At 46.7% G+C, this 18868-nt stretch overlaps 1 protein-coding gene across 4 annotated transcripts in view; it reads right to left on the reverse strand.

The window, feature by feature from the left end:
* Nucleotides 1-1241: 1241 nt before the first annotated feature.
* SLC35F4 (solute carrier family 35 member F4) overlaps nt 1242-18868 on the reverse strand; it is a 112988-nt gene continuing 95361 nt past the window's right edge. For 3 of the 4 annotated variants that reach the window (XM_032112597.1, XM_032112595.1, XM_032112596.1), the window contains 6 exons: nt 18341-18638; nt 11149-11368; nt 5549-5674; nt 4200-4392; nt 2793-2882; nt 1242-1714 (listed from right to left, as the gene is read on the reverse strand). In XM_032112597.1, coding sequence (XP_031968488.1) covers nt 1473-1714; nt 2793-2882; nt 4200-4392; nt 5549-5674; nt 11149-11368; nt 18341-18638 — 1169 coding nt within the window. In that variant the 3' untranslated portion in view covers nt 1242-1472. Of the gene's footprint in view, nt 1715-2792; nt 2883-4199; nt 4393-5548; nt 5675-11148; nt 11369-18340; nt 18639-18868 lie in introns of those variants that run through there. The other variant, XM_032112598.1, reaches the window with a different exon arrangement.

An 18868-nucleotide genomic window follows, 5' to 3' on the forward strand; every position in this document is an offset into this window, starting at 1 on the left:
GCAATTTAAATGAATGTATCAGCTCCAAAACTGTGGGGAGGGGCCAAGCTGCCCTGTGCTGGGTGCTCTCAGCCCATCAGTACCTCCATAATTAACTCTTCTGGAATATTTCTAATGTCTACCTCCTCTCAAAAGCAGCAGACCAGGAGCTGTAAGAGGCTTGTGTATGTATCCAACCAAACCTTACAGGTCTGGGTTGAGGGCACAGGGGACAGTTGGTTGGGTTGGTTTCTGCAGCCCTAGCTCTGGAGCCATGTGATGAAAGAACACAAGTTTGTGGGGTTTTTTAACATACACAAGTATTTTGTCTGCTGGGGACAGTTTAGACATGAACAATAAAAGATTAAAAAAACATTCAATAGAAGAGTCAAATAAAAAGAGTCCAATAACTTATTATTTACATGATTTTTTTTCCCAGGCAGAAATACCATCAAAACCCACCCCTACTGGCTGCTAATCAAACTCACAAACTGTGGGCAGGAAAGTCAGCAGACCTCAGCAACCTGTGATGCTTTCCAGTTGGTTTAATTCTTCCTTTAAAAAAAAGGGGGGAAAAATGTTTGTCTGCCTATCAAGTGCTCTCAAATAAAGACAGTCTTGAGTGGTCAGTCCCAGGAATGCTGTAAACCAGGCTAAATTACACATCAACAGGCTTAGGGAAGGGATTGGATTTGGCTTTTGAAAGACTTTTCCACAGTGGAGGTTAAGAAAAATACTCATTTGTCCCGAAGCTCTAGAAAACAGGAAATGGCATTTCCCAGGGACACCGGCGATCCAGGGTGTTCCATCTCTCCTGAGACTTCTGTAGCTCAGCTGGGAGTGCAGCTTTTCTGGGAGAAAATGAGGTAAATAAAGCTACTTTTTGCTTTACTGAAGGCACCCAAACTCCAGCACCACTTCCAGAGAGGTGGTGTTGGAAAGAGGCACAGCTCAGTGTGGTCTGGGAGGGGACGGCTCATGTTTTGCACATCATGGAATATTTATTCTGATAATAATTGGGAATATCGGTGTGAACATCAGTGCCTTTCAGAAAGGAACTCTCCAAAATGCCAGGAGAGGTTTGAAATGCTTTTCCAAAACTGCTACCTTGCTGAAAGGGCACTTTATTGAAAGTAAGTCAAGACGTTAGATTTTGAGATTTAGCTGCAAATATCCAACATTTGCATCCTCCAAAATGACTCTACTTGTGCCAGCAAAGGGAGATAAATGATGTAAACTTATCCACATTTTAAACCCACCAGTTCAGCAAGACAAAAGCTTAAATGTTTATTACAAAAGATTTTATTGTTGTTATTTACACCCGTTCCTTGTTAAGTGTACAAATGTAAACATTTCTTATAGATGTATTTCTCTTATCTTACAGTTCATCCCCTGCTCAGGTTGGATGACATCTTTTTAAGCATACAGGTGGTGAGGAAAGTTAAGCTATATTCACAGAATATACATCTGCGTGCAGGGAGAGTCCTCCAGCCCTACGCCAGCGGGATGGACACTGTCCCGTTGGCTCTGCTCCTGCTCCTCGTGTGGACACTGGATTCTGTCATGTCCTCGGTGTGATCCTCACTCTTCTTCTCCTTCAGGCTGTTGATAAACCTCAGGGTGATCTCGTCCCACTCCTCGGGGAGCAGCATGAGCAGGAACCCGATGCAGATGATGATGGTGGCCCCCAGCCGCACGACGCTGAAGATCATTTTGTGCTTCAACAGGTCCACGGCTGGGAGGAGGAAAACAACAGCATCAAACCTGCAGCAGGATGGATGGCAGCACCAAGGGCAGCCTGGCACATCCCTGGCTGCTAATCAAACCATGGGCTGCACTCTGGTGTCACACTGGCCTTGTGGCTCTCAAATCTCCAGAGGGAGCAGCTCCCTGAGCCCAGGGAACAGCTCTGACCTGACAGTGCAGCACTGGAGGTGCCACATCTCCCCTGTCCCTCACTGCTGTGGGCAGGATTGGAGGAATCCAACCCTGAGGGGTTGGATTAAGCCTGAAGATGTCCATGGTGAAGGGTCTGTGAGGGAGCTGGAGGGGCCCAGCCGGCAGAAAAGGAGGGTCAGGGGGAACCTTCTTGCTCTCTGCAAGTCCCTGACAGGAGGGGGCAGCCAGGGGGGGATCGGGCTCTGCTCCCAGGGAACAAGGACAGGACAACGGGAAAAGACCTCAGGTTGGACCAGACTGGACATTAGAAAAAAATTCTTCACTGAAAGAGTGGTAGAGCACTGGAACAGAGCAGTGGTGAAGTCACCACCCTAGAAGTGTCCAAAGAATGAGTGGACATGGCACTTCACTTTATGGTTTAGTGGGCACGGTGATGGTTGAAGATTGGACTTGATGATCTTGGAGGTCTTTTCCAACCCTAATTAATCTATGATTCTGTGATTTCTGCTCTGATAGAGAAGGCCCTTTATGGTAACTCTATCTACAACAGGCTGCACCAGCAGAGTGCTTCCTCAGGCGGCAGGGACCAGGGATGGGGAGAAAGCAGCATGTGGGGCAGAGAGCTCCAGGTGCCTCCAGGCCCAGCCTGAGCTCCAGCACCAGCACCCAGAGCACACCTGAGCCCTCAGGCAGCCTCCTACAGACATTGTTTCACAGATGCATCCCCCTAAAACCAGATGCGTTCTTGTGCTCAAACCCCCAGAGGGATGAAGCTGAGGAGACTGAGGAGCAGAGACAGAGGCTGTTCGACAGGACTCTGGAGAAAATTTCCACCCAGCAGATTATTTAGGCAATAAACTGCTTTCTGAGTGCCCATGGGCTTATCTTCCCAGCAGCAGTCGTGGCACTGGTACCTGCATTTCCAGGGACGCTGAGCACGGTGCCGATGGAGATCAGGATGGGGTAGGTCAGCACCACCCCAACGTTTACCAGGATATTGAAAGCTACGGAAAAACAGAGAAACAGAGAAAATAATACACCAGAGTGAGACGTTTCTCCTCCACCTTGACCCTACAGGTACAATACGTGGCATTAAGTATCCACACCACAACGAGAGAGTTGTCACAAAGTGATTAAATTTTGGTTTTTTCTATATGAGCAGGAAATTAAGGGAAATTCTTCACAGGGGAAAGGGGAGAGCTGTATGGCCTTTCACAAACTGTAAGACTGAGGTTATCACACTCATATTCCATGGCTTTGCCCAGGCTTTAATCAGGTAAAAACAACCTGGCTTGGTTTTTTGGTTTGTTTGTTTGTTTGTTTTTACATGACAGCATTCCCAGAGAGCTCCAATTTCCTTGAAAGATTAAAAAAACCCTTAAAGTTTGCTTAAGTTTCCTTAACCTGTCCTTGAAAGATTAAAAGCAAACTTATGTTTGATCACCCACCACCCAGTCCTGCTGCTGAGTCCCCTGCATAACAGGAACACGAGGCTGCTCCACAAGGTTGTTCCCTCACGGTTGGGTTTATACACTTGGGTGATAAATTATCCATAATTTTGGTCCCCTAGGAGCTCAGAGGGCAGCTGCAGTTGTGGTTAGAGCAGTTCAAGGCGTTCCCAGCAGCTCAGCTGCCAGCCTGGCCACATCTCAGGACTGGATGGGCAATGACATTCTCTTTGCTGCCATTTAATAAATGTGTAGCAAGACAAAAACCTCTTCAATTATGGAGTAACAGAGACTTTACTGAAGGAAAGGCTGTTGTTTTATGTGGAAATTAAAACGCCCCTGGGTTGAATCCAACAGATACTTTGCTGGCAATTGTGGCTCAGAAAGAGGGAGCCTTATGTGAGCCCTGCCCAGAGCCTGCAGCACCCCCAGAAAGATGTCCCAGCACTGGGGGTCCCCCTGTCAGTGCACAAACATCCCCCAGGAGCTGGCTGGGAACATGCAGACCTTTGAAATGGGATTCACAGCAGCCAAGCTGTGCCAGAGACAGAGGCATTGGTGTGGAACTGCAGTAGGGATGAAAAAATGGGCAATTAGTACGGCTGCTTCATGTTTACTCCCTGCTATTACTGTTAATTATTAAACATTATTAATTATAACTATGCTTACATATCAATTATTAATTATATATCAATTAATAGTAATGTTTCATAAAGTGTAATGAAAAATACGAATAATTTCTAAGGAGCACCAGTTTGCACTGGGACCAGAATTAATCTGTGAGAGAGCTCTGCTGCTTAAGGGGACAGGGGGAAATTGCTTGTGCCCGAGGCTAGTTTTGCAGAAAAATAAATACATTTTTTTATCACCTACCTAACCAGAGACCAGCTACTCCACACAGGTAACCCCACGGCACAGCAGAGAAGGGGTACCAGTACTCCACTTTTGTGAAGTACAGGATGATGGGGGTGATGGAGATGAAGATGAAGTTGAAGAAGCCCAGGGTAGACACGAAATGAGCCGCTTCCCCGAAGTTAGCGCTCCCAAGAAACATCTTGAACAAAACCTGGAGATGAGAGGAGAGAGGAGAGGTTTAGACTTCATACCTATCACGGAAGCACTCCATTTCCTTGGGGAGAGTGGAGCAAAGCACAATATGCCACAGCCTGGCCCTTTTCCTGCACAAGAGTTCTGCAAGGGGATCTTTGGTCAGACTTGTGCCCTTTCCTGTGTTTTAGCAACGTGTCTTTACCACGGGGATGGCTGAGTCTGCATAACCCCAAATGCCACGAGAAACAAGTGCAGAAGAACCCAGGAAAAACCAAGAATAAACCAAGGACCCAAGGACACACCATTCATGCAACAAATGTAGAGGATTTGGGCTGAGTGTGGCACTGTTGGGACTTGGGAGAGGACTCCAGTGACTTCCACAGCATGACCCTGCTTTGAGAGGAAAACCAGCCAGGAGGGGCTCACTCTGTGAGAACTTGTCCTCTATGAGCCTAAATTCATGAACTTTGAGTGACTTGTGAACGGCCACAATGAATTTATGAGTGAGATGAGCAAAGTCCAAAACTGTGAGGGCAGCTTCTGATCCTCACTCCAAACTCACTCCAAACTTTACACACGCAGCTGAAAATAAACACAGCCACACTCAGCCCAACCTGTTCCTGAGACACATCCCTGCCTTTTCCATCCCTCACCTTCCAGAGCAGCCACTTCTTCCAAGCAGAGGTGTCTCTAATGAATTGCCTGTGCCAGGCTCACACCAGGGCTCAGAGCCCAGCATGTGCCAGGGAGCTGCAGTGCAGACCTGGGATGAGTTGGCCATCCCTGCCCAAGGAAAGCAGCATTTCCCTGGCTCCCCTCCCTGCTGCACATGGAAAGCCCCTTTGAAACCACCCTTTGAAAGCCCCTTTGAAAAGTGCTGATAAACTTCACTGGCATGATTAAAAAATGACCTTAAACGCCTCGTGGCATGGCAGTGGAGATTTCATTAAAGACTCATCAAGAAAAGCCATTCTGGGTAATTGGCAGGTGACAACTAATTACCCTCATGGTAGACTTCCTGACATTGTGACATCGCCTGGCCACAACACGAATGATGCAGGAGTGACGAACAGAATAAAACATTGATTTCACAGCGATTCTCCTTGTACTTGTGTCTTTTTAACAGCCAGTGGTAATGAATTTAGGAGTGCCAAGAAACAGTTGTGACCTACCTTATACAATGCAGACGTGGAGGCTGATCCCACAGCGTAGGCCACCCCGATAATTGAATCACCCTGGAAACCATCAGCATATGCCATCATGACAATTCCTGTGATTGCCATTATTGCTGCCACTATCTGCACAGACAAAGCAAAGCAATGTAAAGCTGAGATCATCACTGGGAGGGGCTCCTCACCAGCGTCACTACCCACTGGCTCTGACTTGGAGCTTTCTTGTTTTCCCTTAAATGGGAAAGATCGTGGGAGAGATGTAACGCATAATGAAAGTATGTGCACTGATAAGGAAATGGACCTATCACTGCAAATTCTGCTGGGGCCTACTGACAGAACATCCATCATTATGTACTTTGTCAGCTGAACCTCCACCTTGGAGAGGCAACTGCAAGATCAAGAAATTTTAAGACAGACTGTGCTGCACAACAAGAGAAATACTTAGCAATGCCACCAATTTGACTTGAAATGCAAACATTAGATGGCCAAACATCCTGGAAATTCAGTCCAGGGGAATGAGCCCTGTATTTTGGAATAGCAGGGTACCACAGGGAGCTCTTCCAGATGTTTTGGCCATGCCCTGCCATCTTTTTTTGGACAGACATGACCAGATTTCTTCATGAAGCCTTTACCTTTGTGCTTAGGTTTTTGGTCTCTTTTGAAAACCCCAGAGAAAGCATCTAAGGAGCTTCAAAGAAAAAGAACAGGAATCATTAACTACAGAGTATCTGAAATCCTGGGTCTTGACTCCAAGAACCTTTAGGAAGTGGTGGAGAGACCGAAGTGTTTTATTCTTTAAAAAACTCCCCCTCTCCACCTAATTGCCCTCAGCAAGTAAATGTGGAGTGTGAATTTCAAAGACACTGAATACCCAACTTCCATGGAGTGCAGAGGAAAAGGTGTCTCCTGAGCCAGTGCACAACTCCTGAGCCAACACCAACGTGACATGGGCGCTTCTCTTCTTGAGAACTTCACTGAACTTCATTGAAGGAATATTTAGTCCTAGATAAATCTAAGCTTCAGCCCACAGACTTCAAAGGCATCTTGATCCAAACATGTGCCCTCCTGCAGAGCAGCCTGACTCTCAGAGCTCACAGTTTTACCAAGAGTCCCAGAAAAACCACTGATACTAATCCCAAGCAGATGTGAGCCAGACTGAGGCATTAAGCACAAAAAGTCCCACAAAATAACTTCAGCAGAGCCAGTCAGTAGAGTAAAACTGTTTTTCAAGGGACGCACCGGACAGGGACACATGACAGACTCAGGTGAAGGTGTTCCCACACAGGGGACAATGGGGAACCCAGAATTAACTCCCAGGGCAGGGCTAATCTGAGACTCCAGGTAAAAATGTCAGTGCTCCTAAATCCCTTAGGTATCCAGGCCAACATCTTCCCAGGAAAAGTCATTTCCTGGGCGCAGCTTTAAGTCCTTTCCCCTCACCATCAGCCCTATTTCACCAGTCCTTGAGGCACACAGGTGCCCCCTCACACGGCAGTGGCTGTGCCAAAGGCAGAGTCACAAACCCCACTGCAAGTCTATATCCCACATTACTTACATGTGGAACACCCCAGCTCCAAGATACAGGTGAACAAAGCTGCCACCTAAACCTGAAGGTATCACTGATAGCTCCAAATTCACCATGAAATGGCAGCTGAAATCCAGATCCCCCAATGCTGTGGGCTGGAGGCACCTCCCAGTGGTGTGATGAGATCTGGGAGGGCTTTAGCAAAAGGGGACCAGGAGGTTTCCCCCTCCTCCTTCCCAAGATAACACATTCCAGCAGTTGGGCCATCCTGGGAGACACCACAGAAGTCCCAGCCTCGAAGCAATGCCAAATGACAGCCAGGACCCCTCGGACATCCACAGCCTCTCCTCTCAGTGCCCAGAAACGCCCCCTGCCCTGCCAGACTGCCTGGCTGGATCACCTCAGGCTGCACCACACGTCCTGCCCGGCACAGAAATTCAGGATTTCAGCTGTCAGCTGGAGTATTTCCAGCAGTGTGTCTGTCTCAGAAGGCAAAACAGAAGAGCCCAGTGCAGTAATCCCCTTCTTCCAAGGGCAAGGATGGAGATTTAACTCTTGGTGCACTCACTGCTCACTCATTTCCTTGTGTCAGTGAAAATGAGTAGATCCATCATCCCCTTTCTTCCTGCCATGAAAAACTCATTCCCAGTCTGTCTACACCAATTTTAGAGAGCCAGTTTCCTAATTTAATCAAGTACTTATAAAGCCAATCACTTTTTTGTCCCTGAAGCAACTAAAATGATGGACACATGTGGAGCAACAACACCTCCTGAGACCTAAGTAAGACCTGAAACTGAAAACAGCAAAAACATTATTTAAATTTCATGCTCAAGGCTCCTCCTGCACGTTACATACCAGGGCATCAGCACAGCTGACCTGTGCCTGCCTCAGGTGCTGGCTTTAGAAACCTGAGCTCACATCTGGGCACTGCTCTGTGCTGACAAGCAGCAGCAAGGTCACAGGGAAGCAAAGGTGGCTGTCAGCTCATTAAACAAGGCTTTTAATTAATGGAAGAGTGTAGAAACTTTCTTCTGGAGCCTCCTAGGTATGGAATGAAATTAGCTTGCCTCTTTTATTTTTTTCCCTGAAAGAGAACAAGACCAACCAATGGTTTATCAGAAACTTTTTTAACATTTGGAGCACAGTAGAAAACAAGGTGCTGTAGTAGAGAATCCCAGAATCCCAGAATGGTTTGGGTTGGAAGGGAATTTAAAGATCATCCAGTTCCAAACCCCTGCCATGGCAGGGACACCTTCCACTATCCCAGGTTGCTCCAAGCCCCATCCAACTTTGCCTTGAACACCTTCAAGGATGGGAAGAGAACTTTCTCCAGGCAAAATTCAACATTTTCAGGGGAGAAAAATGTCCCCAAACTACCTAAAAAAATTTGATTCAACTCCACAGATGAAGCCCAACCAAGGGCTTAAATATGCAAACACATAAGCATGTGTCTAAATCTAAGCAGCAAAAGCCAGCAGAACTACTCAAATACATAAAGTCTTTTAAATATTTGTGCTTGCTGTGTTCCAAAGCTGTCAGGACTTCCCAACGTGTAACAGAGGTACTTTATTAATGTGAGAGAGAGATGTCCAGAAGTGTCCAAGCAAAGGTCAGGGTGCAGGCAGGGATTGTGCTGTGTGTCCTTGCCCAGGGCAGGAGGTACTGCAAGGTACCTAAGCTCTGCCTGCACTACTTCTATGGATAAATAGAACCAGAGGATCGTTAAAGTTGGAAAAGACCTCATTGAGTCCAACCCTAACACTGCCAGATCCACCACTAAACCATGTCCCCAGGCATCACATGTACACATTTTCTGCACACTTCCAGGGTTGGTGACTCTACCTGGGCAGCCTGTTCCAGTGCCTGATCACCATTTCTGTAAAGAAATCTTTCCTAATACCCAACCTAAACCTCCCCTGGTGTTTTTCTCTCACGGTGTGGGTGCTACAGCTTCACCACTGAGGGCACATGCCTGTCCCTGCAGAGCACGCACTCTGGGTACCTCAAACGCAGCCACAAGCACCTGAAACTTGGTGGGGAACCCTTCTGCAGTTTTCACTGCTCCCACAGGTGGGATTGTGCCATTCCACAGGGTGGCCAGCAACACAGGCTTGTCTTTAGATGTGGCACCTAAAAATCCAGCCTTGCAGCCCGGCTGGCAGCTGAGCAGGAGTGGTGCCAGGAGATCAGAGGGATGTCAGGCAGCTCCCACATGCCCGTGGGCATCCATGGCCAGTTTGGGGACTGCTGCAGCCACACTGGGCACACAAGGAGCTGGGAATGTGCTGCAGAGCCACTGCTGTCCCAGGCACTGGAGCATCCCCACCTCGATGTGCCCGACGGCTCCGGAGCTCTGGAAGAGCTGCTGGGAGCTGAGCTCCTTGGAAAAGCTGGTTGAGCTCCTGGGTGCAGAGTGCTTCTGCAAAAACATGGCTCAGGGTATAGGATTAAACCTGTATTTCTTTTCATGTCCTCACTGTCCAAATAACCCAATTCCTGCTGCTCTCCGAGGCACTGCGGGCGAGAGCAGCTGAGGCATTCAGAGCACAAAAAGCTGGGTTTGTGCTGCTCTGTCGTATTTTAGCTCTCAAACTCTCTCCTGCGTGGTTATTAACATCATTAAGTGTTATTCTGTCAGGAGAGCTGCTGGAAAACGCTGTGAATTACCTCTCCAGCAATGGGCATGCAGGCTCTGCCAGTGAGCAGCGAAATCCAGTTTACGTGCAGGATTTGCTGCTCACTTTTCCTGCCAGGTTTTTCCTGTGTGAACCCCACAGTGTTTACAGCACTAATACTAATGCATATTTATGGCAACCTTTTTTTAGTCAGTGAAAAATAAATAACTGAAAATAGCTTTTATTTCTAGATTTCTTCAACAGAGCAGGCTAGGAGAATACAAGAGCTATGCTTGCTCTCCCAGGAAGATGTTGCTTTGAGACAAAAATTAGCTTAAAGGGTACCAAATTTTCAATTTTTTCAGCTGGAACCTGAGATGATCAAGGGGCAGAGGGGGGTAGTTGCTCCTGTTACTTCTGTAGAGGAGAACTGAGGTTTTTAAACCCTGTTTATTCTTTGAGTGAGTCAGTGGGCTGAGCGTGGGTCCCATTCACCTGATGTTTCTGTGTTTTCAGCTGTGTATGAAATAGGCACACAGGTGTCTGGCTTTACCTTGAAGCACTGGTTCACTTCCATGCTTTCCATGGAACTTAAATCCAGCTGCTGGTGGTCCCTTCTGGTCACACCCATCACACCTGGCCCCAACCTGCCCCTAATGAAGGTTCAAGGCTCTCAATAATTCAGTCAGGATTGTGCCCAACACGACCTTGAGTCATTTCAGGGGGGAATTTGCATCAAAGAACTGGCAGAAATCCTCACTACTCCTCATCCAAGGTGTGAAGCCAACAGTTTAAATTGCTGCATGTTGGGAGATTTGTGTATGGAAAATTACAGGGAACAAGTTTGCTTTCCCCAGATCCAGGGGCACATCATTTTGAGTTCTGTTTTAAATTTCTGCAGGGTCCATTTTACTGGCAGCGAGTCCTGTAACACTTCAGTGCAAAATACACCTTCATACAAAACAGCTTTGCTCCTTTTAAAGCAGTTTTGGCCATGCACATGTAAATGTGTGTGTGAAAAGTGACAGAGTAGCACAAGAAAAATACATCACACATTGAAAACAAGGAATAAAACCTGTCTGTCTACCCAAACAAGGAATAAAACCGCTTTGGTTAGAACCTAAGCATTCATCACTAAGTTTAAAAGAAAATGAACTAAACTTCAGCACAGTAAACCAAGACAGAATAGGTTTATAGGAAACTGGAAGTTCTTCTGTTGTAATTCATGAAGTTACACTTGGCTGTAATAGCTCCTTGAAATCCCCACACTGAATTCCCTCTGAAGTTCTGAGGTCTCTAACTGATCCTGAGGTTTAGGCCTGCATTATAAAACTAAATGAGAAACGTTTTCATGGTGTATCTACACCCCAGTGCAGCAGTGCTATGGCAGCACCATGGCTGATGGGTTTAGGTGCAATTATGAAAACATGAGAGAGAGGAAAACGAGGCACGTTCATTACCCTTGCTCCCATGAACCTGTCTTTGAGCACAATCCAAGAAAGCAAGAAGACAAAAGCTTTGTTACAACAGAACAGGGCAGAGACGTCTGTGGCTGTGAGCTTCTTTAAAGCCAGTAAATACAGGTAGTTAGTCAAAGTCCACAGAATAGAAAAGGGAGCAGTCCTTTTAAGAAAGAGTTTCAGCGTCAGACCATCTTCACCAAAAATCCGACTGCATTCCCTACGAAAAGAAAAGAGTTTCAGTCTCAGCCAGGGTTTTCCTTAGCATTCACTCCAGCACAACAAACATTCATTAGGCTTTTATCGCGTTCCTGTGCTTTCCCTAACTACTCCACACGCCCAAGAGAATCCATTATTTAATTTACATAGGGAAAACAACCTACAATCTTCTTAAAAGAGCAATTTCGAAAGAAGAAAAGAAGTAACTTACCTGGAATAATCACACTCTGGGCAACAATAATCCCAGGAACTCACACACAGAAATGAAGGTTATCTATAATGCTCCGACAGCTCCCAGACTCTGCCTTCAAGGCCATGAGCACAAGGATTAGAATCATCATTTTTTCTCTGCAGCTTGCCAATTTTCTTTTTTTGGATTGCTCCAAGCCCTGTTTTCATTCCTACTGAAATACATTTTTATGTATGGCCAAGGAAGCTTTAAGAACTGCCTAAAGATACTCAAAAGGACTGCCAGATACATCAGCGTGGTGGGGAAGGGAGCCACCAGGCAGTGGGAGTGAGCCAGGCAAACAGGAGTGTGTGAGGAAGACAGGAGAGGGAGGAAAAAGTATTTAACAGTTTCATTTTATTATACAGTGAAAATCTGTGTTTTCTAGGAGGTATTTCCTTGAGGATTAAATTCCAAAGAAAACCTCCAACTTCCCAAACACTGTGTCGCACACAGCTCAAGTGAGCTGCTTGCTGCTTAGGATTTCAGGAATCTCTGCCTTTCCCAGGAATCTGGGAAGGATGTTTTTTTAGCAACTCCACTGTCTGCACCCTTGGCTGAAGGTATTCCTGAAGATATTCCCAGTGTGCTTCACTTCTTGGCATGGCAGGCTCTCTGACACTGCTCAAAACATGGGAGGTCTCACAAGTGACCCCGAAGAGCAGTGGAGTGAACCAAGGCACCCTCAACCTGCAGCATATCATTCCAAGGAAAGGGACATGGAGGGAATCATCCAAATGCCCAGAGGCTCTGGGTCTCCAAAGTGCTCACAGCCAAACACGGCTGTGTTTGGAAGACTGCTGAAGCACCCACTATGTAGAACTAATTAGCAACTCCAAAGATTGCACTGCAATGTGAAATCAAAAATATTTGTTATTTGAGGGTGCTGGGGGTGGTATGCTAAATACCTTGATTTGGAAGACGAAATCATTTTCAGGGCCCCTTAACCATTTTTACTATCTCCTGGGAATTTTGCTGTTAAAAACATTGCAGCTTTTCACTGTTAAGATTGGAAACCATCACTCTCATTTTGAGGAAAGTAGAATAGTAACATCTGTGTAATAACTGAGATCAGCTACATCTTAACCTAAATGATTCTATGATTCTACTTAATAACCACTCTTCTCCTGCTGCCACCAGGACAGCCTGGGGTACAAAGCAGTCATTCCTGGTAATAATAAATTCCATTCTCAAACTCTGTTCCAGGGCATCCAGTGAGTTAACACTCAGGCTGGTGGATCTGCTAATTACCTCCTTCACTCTAGTTGACCTCAACGTTCTCAGGAGTCCTGTTCACCAAAGATCAGGATAAAAACGTTTAAAATATAAAAAAACCCCAGCTACTTGTGTGCATCATTTGTCTGAGATACAAAGCCAGCACTTGGTGAAGCAAATAAATCAGTGCCTAACTTTGCAGACTTTTGTAACTCTGATTTCAACAGGAGTTAGAGGTGACAGGTTTCCCTGTTTGAGAAAGGACCCACAGGTGGCACTTCAGTGTTTCCCGGCACACAGATACAGCAGTTTACCTATAAAAGATGCTTCCCCTTGAGACTCAGGTGGATGCAGAGGGTGATTCTGGGCTCAGACCACATCTCACCTCAAGACAGGTGGGTGCACCATGGCTGTGTCACCATTCCACAACACCAGAGCCAGCGTGCCCCATGTCCTGACAAGAACAGACCTGCACTGTGAACTCCAGACCTGTGTGGTGGGAATTCTGCCATCACTTCTGGGGCATGACTGGATCATGATAAATCCAGCCTGCCTCAGGAGCTGTCAAGATTTTAGAGGAAAGAAGCCTGTGCTGTGTTAAAACAAGGCAGAAAGGTGCCTGGGCTGCCTCCAGAAATGCGGGGCACAGCTGGACTCGGATGCCAGAACCGGCCAGGTTTTGCTGTCCTGCGGATCTCTGGGATGTCTGCACACAGACAAACCCAGAGCAGAGCCAGGAGGATGGATCCAAGTGCCCTGACAGGGTGAATCCTCGAAGGAGGAAGGCTCAGTGGTTATTACATTATTCTGGGTCAGGCTCTGGGCGCCTGGTCAGTGATTTGGGAGAGGCAGCTGTGGCTGCCCCAGCAATGGCACTTATCTCTGAGTTCCCAGAGGCAGTGGGAGGGATGAGCAGGGATGCACAGCTAGGAAAAGAATCTGGAAATGCTTCACAGGCCCCAGGCAATGGGCTGTTTTAAGCAGGTGGAAGGGCCTCCATCACACAGCAGTGACCAGAAAAAACAGGCGGTGGTGGTTCCTCAACTCTCAGTGAAGAAAATATAGCAAAGTCTCTGATAGGGTCGTGCTGAGTGAGGCAGAGACTTGATGAATTCACCCCTGTGCCTAGGAGAGCTTCATGAATAATGCTCAGTCAATGAGGAGATGGGGAGAATACTTTATTTTCCCAGTCAAGGCTACAGCAGATTGCCTGAGGCTTTGTGAGGGATGGTGGCTCAGTGGTTAACTCAGCCTCTTTGACATGCAACTAAAATTAAACTTGCAGGAGTCATCAGACATGACAGTGATTAAAACCCTGGGCTCGGGAGAGAGGGCTCCGTGGAAGCCTCCCCACACAAATAATGTTGCAGGCTGCTGACTTAGAGGCACAGACGTAGCTAAGGGCAGCTGACCCTGAAACTATGACAAAAACTATTTCCAAATGCACAAGAAGTCTATTTAAAACCTGCTCTCTAACACAAGTAACTCCTTTTACTTGCAGGTAGCCCTCAGCCATCAGCTCTGGGCAGCATGCCATGCTCTCAGGAATTACAGCACCTCAGGCAGTCATGTAGCTTTGCCTCTGGCACCCACTAAATAGCTTGTGTGCCCTCTCAGTTGTTCTGATGCCAGGCTCTGCACAGGAACGGGTTTGTTCCCCCCTGACACACAGCAGCCTCTGGAGTGAAATCCAGCAGCTGGTTATAAGCAGCTCACAGAACAAAACAGCAAACAGGCAGAGACCTGGGGTACAGGAACACAGAGAATGCAGTGACATCACCTGGATTAGAACTTGGCAAAGCCACAGTGACATTAGGGCAGCAAACAGCACAGCAGCACCTTCTGTGAGCACAAGTCATTCAGTGCTTCTGCCTGAATGACGGCATCTGCAGCCATAAAATGCCTCCCAGCTCCACTGCAGGGGACAGGCACCAAACTGAGTGTGGTTAAGCACACTGGTGAGTTGTGTTCCCAGGACTGACCGAATCTGAACTGTCAGAAAGAGCCTGACCAGCTCTATTTGTCTGGTGGAGAGCTGGAGCAAAAGGAAAGTGAATTCTGCGTGAAACTCTCACATAAGCAGTGCCTGGCTCAGGGGGCAGCACCAAGGAATGCTGTGTCCCACAGGAATGGCCCATGGGAAGCCTAGCTTTGTGCTGATGGTATTCCTCATGTCTCCTCTGAAAAGCCCTTTGCAGTCAAAGTCTGGATTTGCAGTTTATTCCACAAGTGGCTGGAGGAGCTGGACTGAGCTACTGCTGCAACACAGAGGGAGAGGTTTGTGGGTGAGAAACCTGCAGTGACAAGTTTCATGTACAATACCAGCTACTTACGGCTCAGCCTGCACTTCTGCTCCCTTCTTGTTCTCCAAGAAATCCAACTCCGCCTGGTGTGTTTAGTTCACATTAAACCTGCACCTACCAACGCCTTCCCTGGCCAGTGGCTCGAGGCTGGGAAGAGCCTGCAGCACCAATCTCAGCTCTGACACCGTGGGTACATCCTGGCAGGAAGCTGCTCAGTGTCACAGTGTTTGTCCCTGAGAAGCCAAGACGCCAGATGGGGAGGCAAAATGCATCGACATTGAAAATGTCACCCACCTACTCCACACCACAACTGCATGAGGACCCTAAATGAGGTCTGTGCAGCGTCTTCTGCTGTGGTAAACACTGGCAGGGTTCGATTTCCTACTGCTGAGCTTCCTGAGCTTCAGATCATCTTACCCAGCACTAGTGGAAGGAGTTTCAAGCTCTTTATGCAGGACACACTTTTTATTTACAGTGCTGAGGGGATACCAAGAGCCATGTCCCCTGCCTGAAAACAACCAAGACCCTTCACCTAAACGCAGCAGGGAGTTCATAACCATGAATTATTTTCTCAGACCACAAGATTGAATCTCTAAGGTAAAGGGTGAAAGGTAAGAAATACACAACTTATAATCTCAAGTATTATAATAATAGAATGCTAGAGTGGTTTGGGTTGAAAGAGACCTTAAAGACCACCCAGTTCCACCCCCCTGCCATGGGCAGGGACACCTCCCACTATCCCAGGTTGCTCCAAACCCCATCCAAGCTGGCCTGGAACACTTCCAGGGATGGAGCAGCCACAGCTTCTCTGGGCAACCTGTGCCAGGGCCTCACCACACTCACAGTCTAGAATTTATTTTCTAATAATTAATCTAAACCTGCCCTCTCTCAGTCTGAAGCCATTTCCCTGCCATGTCCTTGTCAAAAATCCATCTCTCTTGCAGCTCCTTTAGGTATGGAGCAGCCTAAACTTTTCAGAAAGCCAATCTGAAGTTGAGGATTGAGACTCCTGTCCTTCCAAGTGGGATTTATTAAAGGAGCAGTGGCTCTCTACAGTTTTGCCACCCTGGGGCAGCACTCTGCAAGTCACCCACAGGATCACTGATCTCTGCCAAGGTGTCACAGACACTGTTTGTTCAGACCCACTGGGAATATCTGCTGGACAAAACGTCTTAGGTCTTTAAAGCTCCTAGAGAGTAACTACATCCTCCAGAAACATAAAGACAAATCACCTCTGGTCTCTGAGGCAAGCCTGGAACTGGTACAAATGGGTTTATTGACAAGAATTAGCCACTGCACAGGAATAAAACAGGCAAACGAAGCAGCAAGAGATCTTACAAAATGTAATAAAAAGCTTTGTAATAGAACAGTATCAAGAATGCAAAGCAAGAAAATACACAAACAATCAATGCAGGTTTGAAAACGCCCCTATTCTGGGGAGGAGGCTGGGTGAAATGCTCTCCAGAGATCCTTTCCAAATTAAGTCTGTCTATAATTTAAAACTACAAATGATGCTTTTCAATTCTTTAAGTCACCAAAAAAATCCAAAGCTCATCCTGAGGAGATGTCCATTCCATATCCAAACTGAAAGAGTCTGGACAGTCAAGCTGTAACACAGCACAGACCAAGCAGTTGGTCCCCATGAAGAAATCATCATTTACCAGCAGTTACTTCCTCCTCGGGATGTGAGTTCCTGACATATCTGGAATAAGAAATACTCTGGGAAGATTCCCATCAGCTCCAACACTGGTGTCCCGACTCAACACATTCACAGACCCACTGCAGAAATTCCTGTGGGCATTTAAGACTGTCCTCAACTTCCAAAGCTGAATTCTTAACAGAAATGGGGAAATATATCAACCATTCAAGCACAGGGGTTTTTTTATGCGTTGCCCCAAATGTTTTGCCCCAAAATTTCACTCTGATAGAAATATAATCAATGAACCAACAGCAGGGGATTTATCTGCAGGGATATTTCTTCTCACCTTCTTCCTTATTTGCTGTGCCATTGTTATTACTTCACCCCACATGCAGAAGCCAAGCTGACATGGTTAATGTTCTCACAAACACTCCAGCAGAAATCTAAATGAAGCATCATTAAAAGACAAAGCACCAGGGTTTGCAGAGAAGCACTTAATTAAGTGCAACTGTTCAATTTCAGTCACACTGATTTGACAGAAATGATAATGTAGGGCCAAATTACATCCCAGATCCTGGCAAAAAGCAGCTGAGGGAAGAGTTTGGCCCTGCCACACTCCACCCTGACAGTCACAAATGGGACTCCCTGTGTGCTCAGTGACAGCAGGAGCCAGGGACGGGTCCCACGCTGGCTGATTCCTGGTGGAACAGACAATTCTGCTGGAGTCAGGTTGTTTTCACAGCAAGCCTGCACTGGAACAACAGAATTGGGTCCCAGCTCAAAATGACCCCGTGAACCCCCTCCCTTCCTGGGCAAGGTGTGGTATCTCTTGGTGAGCTGAGTTTTGTCCCGTCCTTTAAAGCAGCTCCCATATCACTGTCAGATCAGTGGAAAAATAAAAGTGGAGGAGGAACTGTGAAATGTCACAGAATGTGAGGTACTTCCAAGCCCCAGAGACAGATTAGATGTGGTTTTCTTCAGAACTGGCTAAGGGGAAGCTAAGCCAGCCTGGTCCTGGTGGTCGGACTGGATGATTTCTTTGGGTTCTCCCTTAACCCTGTATTTCTCTGATTTCCCAGAGCTACTGAAGAGGGATTTATAAATTTCCAGCAGGATGAAAGGGCAGTTTGCATCCTGCTATACTTGCTCACATAGAGAGCAAGCCATGATCTTCCACATGGAAACCACCTCCTCAACTCTGAGCATCTTTCTTCTCAGCTAGGAGTTGGTTTGGTTGCACCCAACACTGCTATTCTATCATAAATGGACCGGGACAGATTAATCAGTGGCCTGATCCAGGCAAGAACACAAAATATAGAGATATTAGACAATATAACAGCAAGATTATAAGCAGATTATTGACCTTTTCAACTCATCAAAAAAACCCTTTAACAATCAAGTATCCCTTTATTCAGCACACATCACTCATCTGTCAGCCTCCTGTGAGCTATTTATGAATGAGGTTTTCTGCAGCATGACCTTTATTCTGCCTCCTGACACCACGGGTGGAACTGAGCACAGCAGTGATCTGAGCTCAGCCCTCAGGAATTAGGTTGTTTAAAGGGATACTGCCACGATAAAGCCTACCTGAATTTTTTGATTGGAGACTGCTTTTCCTGCGCAGTTGCAAGGTGCCCGGAATAATAAATTGGAAAAATCATAATGTTCCAGTTTGTTGAGAACCAAGTCATGAAAAAGGGACAGTCAAAGGTCTCAAACGTGATTTTGACAAACTGCGTGGTCCCAACCCAGGAGGAAGAGACGGACAAAATGATCAGGAATCTCCATATCAGCTTGAGAAACGTGGATGTGCAAGACTGGCATCGTGTCTGGCTGTCAGCCTCTTGACTGCTGCTCTCTGTGTGCGTTTGTGTTCCTTCTTCTCCTGAAAAACAAAAAAAGGAAGAATAGAGAGTTGTACATGTAATGAATGCATTCAAAACAACACTTGGCAAAAACCTCCCCTTCTGGTCCAAGTCACAAATCATCCCTTGCCTTCTCCCTATAACTCCTCTATGTCTCATAAATACTGAAATCCTGCACAAAAGTATTAATAATACCATCTCTGTCACTTCAAGGAGGCAGAACCAAACACAAACACAACACCGAGGGCTG

This window comes from Corvus moneduloides, chromosome 6 (assembly GCF_009650955.1).
Source record: "Corvus moneduloides isolate bCorMon1 chromosome 6, bCorMon1.pri, whole genome shotgun sequence".
NCBI classification, from domain to species: domain Eukaryota; kingdom Metazoa; phylum Chordata; class Aves; order Passeriformes; family Corvidae; genus Corvus; species Corvus moneduloides.